The 13,711-nt window shown below is 43.1% G+C and overlaps 1 protein-coding gene across 2 annotated transcripts in view; it reads right to left on the bottom strand.

Moving 5' to 3' along the window:
• The window catches only part of FMO4 (flavin containing monooxygenase 4), a 39,865-nt gene extending 31,690 nt beyond the window's left edge, over positions 1-8,175 (bottom strand). For both annotated transcript variants that reach the window (XM_013970175.2, XM_005690637.3), the window contains exons 1-2: positions 7,838-8,175; positions 3,307-3,446 (exon numbers count right to left, since the gene is read on the bottom strand). In XM_013970175.2, the coding sequence (XP_013825629.1) occupies positions 3,307-3,438 (132 nt within the window). In that variant the 5' untranslated portion in view covers positions 3,439-3,446; positions 7,838-8,175. The remainder of the gene's footprint in view (positions 1-3,306; positions 3,447-7,837) is intronic.

The raw sequence follows: 13,711 nt of genomic DNA, 5'->3' as shown, positions 1-13,711 counted from the left end.
GATTTCCTTCCCGTTTAGGTCACCACAGAACATTGAGTGGAGTTCTCTGTGCTATACAGTAGCAATATTATTTTCTAAAATTAGTTTATATCACTTTATAATAGGAGAAGGAAACCAAGCCAACCACAGTGTTAGGGGAAGCACACTGATTGAAACTGCCCACCCTGGCCAGGCACCACAGTAATCATTTGCACGAGTTGTTTTATGACAGGAGATCCTGATAAGGAATACGGAACTAATAAGCCACCACCAACCGGAAGAGTTGCCTAGTTGCTGAGTCGTGTCAGGCTTGGATGCCACCATTCTCAGAACAATGTCTGCTGGAAGCGAGTAACTGCAACCTTGCTTATTATAAAACTAGCCAACCGGCTACCTGGCTACAAGTCTCCCTGAAATCTTTCTCCCGAAAGGAGACACTTCGTGTCTGTCCACTTCCCCGGATCCCTCTCATTAGCATCCATCTTGGCTGAGCGATGCATGCGCCACCAGGAAAGACTCTGAATTAGAGTGATTGGCCAAAGACCACCCGGAAACTAATCCCATCACCATAAAACCTGAGACTGCGAGGCACGCAGCAGAGCTGTTCTCCTGGGTTCTCTTACCCTACAGCTCTCCACCCGGGTGCCCTTTCCCAATAAAATCTCTTGCTTTGTCAGCAGATGTGTCTCCCTGGACAATTCATTTCTGAGTGTTAGACAAGAGCCCAGTTTCGGGCCCTGGAAGGGGTCGCCCTTCCTGCAACAATAGGGTAAAATAGCAGAAAAGTATACAAACCAGACTGAATATTTTCTTCCATACTGACATTTGGTGGCTTGATGAGGCCCACAGTACACAAGAAAAAAAAATACTAAATTTTTTTTCCTAATGGCAAGCCACTCCAGTACTCTTGCCTAAAAAATCCCATGGACGGAGGAGCCTGGTAGGCTGCAGCCCGTGGGGTTGCTACGAGTTGAACACGACTGAGCAACTTCACTTTCACTTTTCACTTTCACACACTGGAGAAGGAAATAGCAACCCACTCCAGTGTCCTTGCCTGGAGAATCCCAGGGATGGGGAAGCCTGGTGGTCTGCCGTCTATGGGGTCATAAGAGTCGGACATGACTGAAGCGACTTAGCAGCAGCAGCAGTATACTATGGGTTTCCCTGGTGGCTCAGAAAATTCTTTCCCTGGTGGTAAAGAATCTGCCTGCAATGTGGGAGACCTGAGTTCGATCCCTGGGTTGGAAAGATCCCCTGGAGGAGGGCATGGCAATCCACTCCAGTAATCTTGACTGGAGAATCCCCATGGACAGAGGAGCCTGGCGTGCTACAGTTGACAGTGTCACAAAGAGCCGGCCATGACTGAGCGACTAAGCACAGCACAGTACACTATAATCCTAGAGTTGTGATCATTTACATACATTTGCTTATTCTGTTTTCTTCACCATCCATCCAAGACTGGCAAATGCCACTTCCTCCATGCAGGCTTCCCTCATTCGTACCAGTGTAAAGTACCTCCCCAGCCCTGAGCTCCTGCCAAATGCTGCTCTTCTCTTCCCCCTGAAGCACTTACTACTTGGGCCTCCATCTTTTGACACCTTATACCCTACCAGAGGCAGATCCCTTTATTCCCACTGAAGACCCTGATATTCCCAGTAACCAGGACCAATTCTGGCCAGAGGCATGTGTGAGAGGGTAGCAGGTAGGGAGGCTAGGGGTCTCCAAATGGAGGAAACAGGCTGCAAATGTCAAACGTCTTTTATCTCTCTCTTAAGTGGCAGGAGGAAACAAACTACTCAAGTCAGATTTTTTTCCTTTCTCTATACAAAATAGATTTCCTTTAAAATTCTTTGTTGCCATGACGACACACCTGTTTCCACCTGAACTTAACTTTTTTCAAACCTTGAGCTAACCAATGTGTTTTTCTTATGGAAATATTTTTCTTAAGTTATGTTAATGAACTATATTTACCCTAGACTCTCTTTCTTCAAGTAGGTTTGCCTAAGTAAGGCTCAGAACCAGTATGTTTTATTGATGTAAATATTCTCTTAAGCTATGTTAATGAAACTATGTATTTGCTTAGAATTTGCTATATATTTGCTTGCCTTTCTTCAAGATTCATGCCAAGCATTTTATGGCCTGGGACAACTCACCTTGCGCCAGTGTTATCTCAAAATGCATGTTGTGGGTAAGGGGCCTGGTGCCAGTCTCTGAGTTTTGAGACATTTCCTTTCTCTAACTAGCAACCTGCTAGTAGCTATATAACTTCCTGCTAAAGACTAGCAGGGGGCACTCTTTCTTCCCCCTTCTGCTGTCTATGTCAGAAGCTTTCTCTCTCTCTTTTATACTTTAATAAAACTTTATCATACAAAAGCTCTGAGCAATCAAGCCTCATCGCTGGCCCCGGATTAAATTCCTCTCCTCTGAAGGCCAAGAATCTCAGTGTCTTTCATGACTCAGCAACAACCTTTCATGTGTCATTTAGCCATTTCCAGCCCTACTTCCTGATGCTCAAGTCATCTAGTGGCTGACCGAACCTTGAGCATACACCGTGGGCTGCACATTCCACTCTTAAGAAGAGAAACAGTGCCTGGGTTCTTCTGATAATGTAAAAACTGCCCCCTAGACCTAACAAGGTCTAGATTCTTGCCTTTCCCTTGGCAATTCTCTTCCAAAAGACATGAACAACGCCTTGGGGCTGGGGCTCCACCCCCTGACGCCAACTTCTGTCCTTCTTAAGGTGCCATCTGCTTCACATTCACCAATGAGATTCAGCTTACCCAATGTGATACTCCGCTACTTTGTCTTAGGATGTTCATGGTCCAGAAATCATCGTAACGTTCAATCCTATGTTTGTGTATCAGACTTAACTCTTTCTTCCTCTTTCCTCCAAATTCTCTTGCCCCTACCCCGCCGATTCTCCAAGTTCATCACCTATCAGACTGCATCCTGCGTGGGGTCAGCACAACTCCATACACAAAGCTGTGATGCTGCGATGCGCGGCCCCCTTAACGATCACCATGCATGTGTGTTCAGTCATGTCCGTCGCTTTTGAGACCCCATGGACTACAGCCCACCAGGCTCCTCTGTCCATGGGATTTCCCAGGCAGAATACTGGCGTGGATTGCCATTTCCTTCTCTGGGGGATCTTCCCTGACCCAGGGATCGAACCCTCATCTCTCTCTTTGGCAAGCGGATTCTTTACCACTGAGCAACCTGGGAAGCTCTTAATGATCACCAAATAGACTACAGCCACCATGCCTGGGCAGGGACAAAGCAAATGGCCAGATTATGGTTGGTGGAGGGGGGAGGGTATGAACTACGCACAGTAAACTTCCATAGTCCGCCGATGTCATTACTTCTTTCAAAGCAGATGGGCTCCAGGTGTTCATCTAAGCAGCATTTGATGGAGGACAGGCCACTCACTCCAGCTCCGATCACCGCAACTCGCTTGGCCATGGTATGTTCTGAATGATACAGATTAAGCAGAGCTTCTTCATATGACAAGGCTAGAAGGGAGCCCTCGTCACAGAATTCAACTTTCACAATGGTATAGATACCCTCCTTTTGTCTCTGAGCTGAGGCAGAATCATATTTTGGCTAAATATGAGGGCTCTGAAATCAGACTGTTTCAGTTTGGATGCTGGCTTCATTTATTTACAGGATGATCTTGGGCTAATTGTTTATCCTTTCTGTGCCTCAGTTTTCTCATCAGTACAATGAGAGTGGAAATAATAATGCCTATCTAAAATAGGCATTGTCCTGAAATTAAATGACCGAGATACGTTGGAAAGGTTGTCGAAGTGTGTCTGCTACACAGTAAGTACTCAGTTAAATTTTGCTCTTATTCTTAGCTAGTTAAGCCAAGACCTAGCACCAAATATTTAGTCAGCTTTCGTTTACCACTTCCTAATGACTTCTTCCTTTCCTCTCTTCTTTCTGGAAAAGGCAGCTCACCCAGATAAAATTTATCAACGTTTGGGAACACATACGTAGACACACCTGTTGCTTCCTTTGGACTGAGGAGTAAAAGGTCTTGATCCCCTTAAGATTTTATATTCCCTCAGTATTAAAAACACTGCTATCACCTAACCCTCCCAAAATCCTAGAAACTGCAACCAGCAAAAATGTTCATTCTTATTCAAAGCATCTAAAGTCCTAAAGAGTAGCTAGTCATGGGTCATGCCCTGCCAGCAAAAAAGATACTACATGAATTGAGGGGAAGTTCTTAACTTTGAACAATGAAAGCTTGACTGACCGTAATACAGAACTGGGAGGGTGACTTTTTGAATGCAAACCAACCAATCCAGAGCCCATTTCCCCCAGTCACCTCCTTTACTGACACTCACTCTTCTTGTGCCTGAGGATTCTGATTTGGCTAAAGAGAAACTGCAAAGCCCTGAGGACAAACCCCCCACCACAAACCCAACCAGAAAGCATGGCAGCAAACCTGAGCTCAAATTAGGGAAGAGGCTCAGTAGCAGGAATCATGGGACACTTCAGACTCTCATCCCAGTGAGATGTGCACATCGAGACTCATACTCAGATACGTAGAGTCTCTCTCGACTCAGCCTCTTACTAGCAGACTGGCCTTAAGTCATGTTCAAAGACTCAGCAGTTACACCTGAGTCCACCTGACACTTCAAAGCCCTCCATGTGACATAAACCTGATTCGCTGGAATTAACTTAGTGTTAACCCATCTGATCAAAGAAAAATGTATGTTGATATCGCATATGCCCAAAACTACAATTTTAAAAACCTGCTATAAATTGTCATGACACCATGCTTCCTCCAATCTTTCCTGACAAGGATAACATCCCCATTTCCATGTGATCTCATCTTGGTCTGTAGAATCTGCTATATGGATTTCCATGGAGGGCTTTGAAGTGTCAAGTGGACTCAGGTGTAACTTCTGAGTCTTTGAACATGACTTAAGGCCAGTCTGCTAGTAAGACGCTGAGGCGAGAGAGACTCTAGGTATCTGAGTATGAGTCTCGATGTGCACATCTCACTGGGATGAGAGTCTGAAGGGTCCTATGATTCCTGCTACTGAGCCTCTTCTCTAATTTGAGCTCAGGTTTGCTGCCATGCTTTCTGGTTGGGTTTGTGGTGGGGGGTTTGTCCTCAGGGCTTTGCAGTTTCTCTCTAGCCAAATCAGAATCCTCAGGCACAAGAAGAGTGAGTGTCAGTAAAGGAGGTGACTGGGGGAAATGGGCTCTGGATTGGTTGGTTTGCATTCAAAAAGTCACCCTCCCAGGAGGGCTGTTTACTACCTCAAGGAACTATCTAAGCCTGGGAGCAGCAGTCCCATCGGCATCAGCAAGGCCTTAACTGTCAAAGCATCAAAATTTAGAAAATAAAGAGGTATGGTTAATACAAATGAGAAAGGGGAAAGCTCTGGGAAAAAAAAAAAAATAATAACCCCTCGGCACAAAGACAAAGGGAGTTAATGACTTTACAGAGGGCAGAAGACTTCTGAGCCCTTGGACCCCTTAGACTTACCTGGTTCCAGAGGAGGACACAGGGATTTGCAGCATCAGAGGGCTTTTCCAGGCTTGCCTGTTTCAAAATCTTACTTGCCATCCCGCCCTTTGTAAGGTTGAGAACTTCTTGCCTGGCTTCATTATTTACAGCAAACTTAACACTCTTCCCCCTCGAGACTTTTGGTTTATTTAGGAGTCTCTTTTTGATTTTGAAAGAGTTGAGTAGTCTGCAGTAAGAATGGACTCTGGAGGCAGCAGAACTGGGTTTGAACTCTGTCTCTGCAACTGACGAGCCATGTGCCCCCCAAACAACTCACTTACACACTTTAAGATTTACTGTTTGCAAATAAGACACAAAGTCACACAGAAGGATTGTTTGAGTCTGAAACTGTGATAATAATTACACAAAACTGTCTGGCACCAAATATTTACTTAGGATTCATTTCCCACTTCCCTAACTCTTCCCTCCTTTCTTCTTTCTGGAGAAGATATCTCACACAGATAAAATTTATCAACAAGTTTGGAAACACATAGGCAAACACACCTCTGGCTTCCTTTGGACTGGGGAGTAAAAGGTCTAGAAATCTTTTAATCAGAAATAAATGGCCTCCACCGATAACACATACATTTCTAGGGCAAGAGGGAGAAGTCTGGAATTGGCAGATCTTGCTGTGCTGTGCTTTTGCAATAATAAGATGAAAGAAATAGTTGTTAAGTGATCTGGTTAAAATGCAAAAGGTGCTGCAGTGAAGAGACTGCAAATTAATTCACTCCACACGTGCACTCTGTGTAACTCTAAGGGCAGATACCAAGTTTGGGGGCCCCCAGAATGATTAAGAATCAGTGACTAAATAACAGTAATAAATACAGACCCAGCGACTGTCCACAAGAAGATGCTACTATGTAGACAGGGGCTGACACACATGATATCAGGCAATATGTCCTATAATAGCAGCATGCTCTGGGTACAAATGCATACAGACACTCTTGGGCTGCTTATCTATGCCTGGAGACCTAGCTAGAGACACCTACTACGCTGTGTTTTTCCTGAGCAAAAACACCCAAGTGCCAAATAATTGATGCCCCAAATAGATGTAAATTGAAAGGCTGGGGAAAATACTGCAGGTTCGACAGGCCGGGAAGACACAGTACTGCTAAGCTCTTTGTAAACTATAAGAGTGTGCTATAATCGTAAGGTTCATTGTAGGTCAAAGGTTGCTGATATTTATTTCCTTAATAGAAGAAGCCCTAATCAACTGAGTTGGATTTTTGAACAACAGGAAAACCCTATCCCATACCTGACACACCATAAAATGTAGCAGTCATTTTTGAGAGCTGGAGAGACTTGGATGATTAGCAAATCATACAGCTGATTATGATTTATATAAATACAGAGGAAGAGGGGAACAATAGTACAGAAGGTGGCAAACACTAACAGCTGGCGAATACGGACAAAATGTTCTCTGAACCTGGGTCCTTTGATGCATTTGTGAAACGTCTGTGTATAAATTTGAAATTATATCAAATTTAAAACTTACAAAGAAGCAAAGGCAGGGGTTATGGATTCTGCTTAGGGCTAGAATCTAAACTCAGGGTGAGAATAAACTCAACTTTGTGAAGGGAGCAACTGAACCAAAGTTGGGTTTTTTGCTTTCTTTAGAATCATTCTTTGCAAAAGACTGACTTAAACGTGTTCTTCAGATGTTATTAATAACAATTATCGACCATTGAGCTTCCTTTATAGCTCAGTTGGTAAAGAATCTGCCTGCAATGCAGGAGACCTGGATTTGATTCCTGGGTTGGGAAGATCCCTTGGAGAAGGAAATGGCAACCCACTCCAGTATTCTTGCCTGGAGAGTTCTGTGGACAGAGGAGTCTGCTGGGCTGCTGTCCATGGGGTCGCAGAGTCGGGCACGACTGAAGCGACTTAGCATGCATAGCATAGCATGGACTTAGATCTGTTTATATTTCTTATTACATCACTCTACCAGTGTTCTTCCTTTGGTACCGTCTTTCCGAACGTGACACTTGTGGAATATTTTGTGTTTCTCAGTGACAGGCAATTCCATCTCATCCAAAAGATGAAATCAGAAAGGAGTCTGGAATCACAGACAGTCCCACAATTCTGTTATTCTCACCACATCTTCCTTCCGGGTGGCTTCTCCCTACAGCATAACTTTGTTTCCTTAAGAAGTTCCTTTGCTTCCTGGTTTTCTCCCTAATTCTGCTGCCTTAACCCTAATCAAGAGACTCTCCAAAGAGAGGATCACACTTAGCTCTAAGGAGTGCACTCACCAAGGGGAATATTTACCCTCTGTGAAAGCAGCTTCTGGAAACATTTCCCCATTAAAAGAAAAAAATCCAGGACACTTACCTTGTTGGCACAGAGAGGTACTTTTACAAATTATTTCTCAAAGCCAATAGCCAAAGACAGTGTTTGCCTTAAAAAAAAAAAAAAAAAATTCCAAACGCAAACTGTTTGCTCTAAAAGAAAATAAAAAAAATAAAGGAATGCTGACTTTACTCAAAGTGCTCTCGGTTTAAAACAAAACCTGCCGTTTTTCCTGTCATGTTGATGACAGGAAATATACTCGCTGAGGGAAAAAAAAGTTGTGTAGGGCACCAGTTGAAACTTCCGTGATCTCGACGGAGAGCTCAATGACGAATTAGAATACAGCTGTCGGATTGGAAAGCCACAAGCGACTTCGGCCCCTTTCGCCCACCCTCCTAAACGTCACAGTTCCGACGGAGCTCTAACCTTAAAGGGGAGCACGTGGTAAGCGACTGCTCTTCTCGCGGTAGCCTTTAGAGGGCGCCAAATCACCCCAAACCACAATCCCCAGTGAATTGGGCGTTCTGCTTACCTAAATTGTGACTCTTGAGAATTAGTCTCTTGAACTATTATAGGAACTGTGCGTAGGAGAAGGCAATGGCACCCCACTCCAGTACTCTTGCCTGGAAAATCCCATGGATGGAGGAGCCTGGTAGGCTGTAGTCCATGGGATCGCGAAGAGTCAGACACGACTGAGAGACTTGACTTTCACTTTTCACTTTCATGCATTGGAGAAGGCAATGGCAAGCCACTCCAGTGTTGTTGCCTGGAGAATCCCAGGGACGGGGGAGCCTGGTGGGCTGCCGTCTATGGGGTTGCACAGAGTCGGACACGACTGAAGCGACTTAGCAGCAGCAGCTGCAGTGCATAGGAGGAGGCCAATTAGGTGACTACTGTGTCATCAAGTTCTCCCAACTAGGGTTAGTTCCCTAACGCCAAAAGTGTGATTTCAAAATTCAGAATTTATAAGGAATTTAAGCAGCTTCATCTTTTCAGGAAAGGTCAGCAGAGGGAGCTGGTAAACCATGTTTGAAAAAGCTTAAAATTGGTTTTAGATGTTAGCCTAGGGCAGGCAGCCTAAGAAGAGAAATAATTACATAAGCACAGGCAATAATAGAATAATAGAATACAGCCATGAAATTAAAAGACGCTTACTCCTTGGAAGGAAAGTTATGACCAACCTAGGTAGCATATTCAAAAGCAGAGACATTACTTTGCCAACTAAGGTCTGTCTAGTCAAGGCTATGGTTTTTCCAGTAGTTGTGTATGGATGTGAGAGTTGGACTGTGAAGAAAGCTGAGCACCGAAGAATTGATGCTTTTGAACTGTGGTGTTGGAGAAGACTCTTGAGAGTCCCTTGGACTGCAAGGAGATCCAACCAGTCCATTCTAAAGGAGATTGGTCCTGGGATTTCTTTGGAAGGAATGATGCTAAAGCTGAAACTCCAGTACTTTGGCCACCTGATGCGAAGAGTTGACTCATTGGAAAAGACTCTGATGCTGGGAGTGATTGAGGGCAGGAGGAGAAGGGGGTGACAGAGGATGAGATGGTTGGATGGCATCACGGACTCGATGGATGTGAGTTTGAGTGAACTCCGAGAGTTGGTGATGGACAAGGAGGCCTGGTGTGCTGCAATTCATGGGGCCTCAAAGAGTCGGACATGACTGAGCGACTGAACTGAACTGAACTGAACTAAAACACCTTCCATTGAGTGCTTGGAATTCAGTGTCAAAGACCATCTTAGTCTCACTGAACATTTTCTAGCCCAGTGGCGTAAATGCAAATACTCTCAGGAGTCAGGAAGGTAACCTAAATGAGGGAGGAGGGCCTGGGCAAGATCTGACTGGAAAGCACTTCCCCCATGTATTAGGTTTAACGCAATAAACTGTGGAAAATTCCGAAAGAGATGGGAATACCAGACCACCTGACCTGCCTCTTGAGAAACCTATATGCAGGTCAGGAAGCAACAGTTAGAACTGCACATGGAACAACAGACTGGTTCCAAATAGGAAAAGGAGTGCATCAAGGCTGTATATTGTCACCCTGCTTATTTAACTTCTATGCAGAGTACATCAGGAGAAACACTGGGCTGGAAGAAGCACAAGCTGGAATCAAGATTGCCGGGAGAAATATCAGTAACCTCAGATATGCAGATGATACCACCCTTATGGCAGAAAATGAAGAGGAACTAAAAAGCCTGTTGATGAAAGTGAAAGAGGAGAGTGAAAAAGTTGGCTTAAAGCTCAACATTCAGAAAACGAAGATCATGGCATCACTTCATGGGAAATAGATGGGGAAACAGTAGAAACAGTGTCAGACTTGATTTTTTCAGGCTCCAAAATCACTGCAGATGGTGATTGCAGCCATGAAATTAAAAGATGCTTACTCCTTGGAAGGAAAGTTATGACCAACCTAGGTAGCATATTCAAAAGCAGAGACATTACTTTACCAACAAAGGTCTGTCTAGTCAAGGCTATGGTTTTTCTAGTAGTCATGTATGGATGTGAGAACTGGACTGTGAAGAAAGCTGAGCACCGAAGAATTGATGCTTTTGAACTGTGGTGTTAGAGAAGACTCTTGAGAGTCTCTTGGACTGCAAGGAGATCCAATCAGTCCATTCTAAAGGAGATCAGCCCTGAGATTTCTTTGGAAGGAATGATACTAAAGCTGAAACCCCAGCACTTTGGCCACCTCATGCAAAGAGTTGACTCATTGGAAAAGACTCTGATTCTGGGAGGGATTGGGGGCAGGAGGAGAAGGGGACGACAGAGGATGAGATGGCTGGATGGCATCACTGACTCGATGGACGTGAGTTTGGGTAGACTCTGGGAGTTGGTAATGGACAGGGAGGCCTGGCGTGCTGAGGTTCATGGGGTGGCAAAGAGTTGAACACGACTGAGCGACTGAACTGAACATGTCATGCAACAGTGTGAACACCCAATCATCCTGCTTATGAACTTCATTTTATTTTATTTTATTATTGTTTTTAAGTTTAAATCTATAATATTTTTTAATTTTTTTAATTTTTTTAATTTTAAAATCTTTAATTCTTACATGTGTTCCCAAACATGAACCCCCCTCCCACCTCCCTTCCCATAACATCTCTGTGGGTCATGCTTATGAACTTCAAAAGGATCATAGCTTCTTAATTGTATAGCCTGGATTCTATACCTCCTGGGTCCCAAGCTCCTCTTATTTAAACTGAGCACATTGGCTCCATTGCTTTCAAGCTATACTTTATCCTAATCTGACCTGACTTGAGTAGCATCTGCAGGGCAGGTCCAGGACCATTTCAAGTACATGAATTTGTTGTAAAGTGAGTATTGCTGTCATTACAGGTCATAAGTAGACTGCGATTCCTCCACTGGGCCCCTGTAAAACTCTTTTCTTTCCTTTCGTGCAGGCTATGTGTTGTCTCATCCACTTCTGCTGCGGTTCGTGGGGCCTCAAAGAGTCGGACGTGACTGAGCGACTGAACTGAACTGAGATTCCTTTTACTAGAAACTACAATCTCAAATTTTTATATAAAATCTTCGGTTGGCAACAAATTAGTTTTTATTTTGAAAAATGTTAAGCCCAGAGGAAAGTTGAAAAAACAATCTGATTAATGTGTATCAACATATCCCTCACCCATTTCACCAACTAGCAACCTCTTGACACATTGGCATTTTCTTCATCTCTCTTCCTCTTTCTCCACACACATGTACCCAGAGACACAGACACATATACACCTAAATACACAGATCTGAATGTAGTCTTCAAACATCAGGATGCCATCAGAATATTTCAGCATCTATTTCACAAAGATAAGGGCATTTCCCCACAGAATCGTTATCATTACTACGTCCAAGTCAATATAATTTCAGTATCATCCAACATACAGTTCACTTTCAAATTTCTCCAGTTGTCCCCAAAAATGTTCTCATCCACTGGTGTACTGAAGCTGGTCTGCACAAAGGGAATATATATGTCTTCCAAGTTCAGTGATAGCTTGGCATTATGCATAGTAGTGCTTGACACAGTAGCTTGACATTGTTCATGGTGGGGATGTTTACATCATGGAAACTGGCAAACACTACAAATTTGGGATGTCCCCCACCCCAGCCATTTGTTAAATATTTACCCTCTCATTTTTGGCAAATGGCTTTATTGGGGCCTAACTGATATACAAAAAAACCCCTGTATATATTTAATGTATATAATTTGATGAATTTGGACATATGCCTGCATCTGTGAAACCATCACCGCTCAAGGTAATAAACACATTCATCACCTCCAGAAGTTTCCTTATGGACCTTTGTTTGTTTTTGGTTAAGAATATTTGACATGAGATATATCTACTTGCTGCTGTGCTGTGTGCAGTTGCAAAGTAGTGTTCAACTCTTTGTAACTCCATGGACTGTCGCCTACCAGGCTTCTCTATCTATAGGATTTTCCAGGCAAGAATACTGAAGTGGGTTGTCATTTCCTCCTACAGGGGATCTTCCCAACCCAGGGATTGAAACCAAGTCTCCTGCGCTGGCAAGCAGATTCTTTACTACTGAGCCACCTGGGAAGCCATACACTCTCTTAACAAATCTTTTAACAAAATTTTAAAATCCACAATACACTATTGTTAACTATTGGCACTACATTGAATGGCAGATTTCCAGAATTTATTCATCTTGCATAACTGGAAGTTTATATCCATTGAACAACAACTCTCCATTTCCCTCTCCCTCCATTCTCTGACAAACACCATTCCACTGTTTCCTTCTATAAATTTAACTATTTTGAACACCACATATAAATAGAATAATACAGATTTGTATTTTTGTGACTGGTTTATTTCACTTACAGTAATGTCTCCAGGTTCATCAGTGCTGTGCCATATTGCACAATTTCTTTTCTTTTTTAAGAGCTGAATATAGTATGCTGCTGCTACTACTGCTAAGTCGCTTCAGTCATGTCCGACTCTGTGCGACCCCAGAGATGGCAGCCCACCAGGCTCCTCCGTCCCTGGGATTCTCCAGGCAAGAACAATGGAGTGGGTTGCCATTTCCTTCTCCAATGCATGAAAGTGAAAAGTGAAAGTGAAGTCACTCAGTTGTGTCTGACTCTTCACAACCCCATGGACTACAGCCTACCAGGCTCCTCCATCCATGGGATTTTCCAGGCAAGAGTACTGGAGTGGGGTGCCATTGCCTTCTCTGTATATAGCACATCTCTTTATTCGTTCATCTGTCCATGGACATTTAGGTTGTTCCCATATCTTGGCTATTGTCAATAATGCTGCAATGAACCTGGTAATGCAAATACCTTTTTGAGATCCTGATTTCAATTCTTTTGTACAAATACCCTGAAGTAGGATTGCTGGATCATATGGTACTTCTAGTTTTAATTTTTGTGAGGAACCTCCATACCATTTTCCATAGCAGCACTATTTTACATCCCCATCTACTGTGTAGAAGCGTTCTGATTTCTTCACATCCTAACACTTGTTATCTTTTATTTTGCTTTTGATAACAACAGTCTTAACAGATGTGATGTGATATCTCATTGTGGTTTTGATTCACATTTCCTTGATAATTAGTGAAACTGAATACTTTTAAATATACCCATTGATTATTTGTATATCTTCTTTAGAGAAATGTCCATTCAAGTTCTTTGCCCATTTGTGAATTTATTTATTTATTTATTTTTTAGCTGTAGAAGTCCCTTGTATATTTTGGATGTTAACCCCTTATCAGATGTATGGTTTGCAAACACTTTCTCATTTTGTAGTTGTAGAAAAGACAACTTTTCTACAACTACAAAATGTTTATTTTGCTGTACAGAGACTTTTAGTTTGATGAAATCTTGCTTGTCTATTTTGTTTTTGTGTCTTTGGTATCATATTCATTGCTAAGAACAATGTCAAGAAGTTTTTTCAATATG

The sequence above is a fragment of the Capra hircus genome, chromosome 16 (assembly GCF_001704415.2).
Source record: "Capra hircus breed San Clemente chromosome 16, ASM170441v1, whole genome shotgun sequence".
In the NCBI taxonomy this organism is placed as follows: domain Eukaryota; kingdom Metazoa; phylum Chordata; class Mammalia; order Artiodactyla; family Bovidae; genus Capra; species Capra hircus.
The sequence above is the reverse complement of the archived record's forward strand: the minus strand, read 5'-3'. Positions and strand labels throughout refer to the sequence as shown.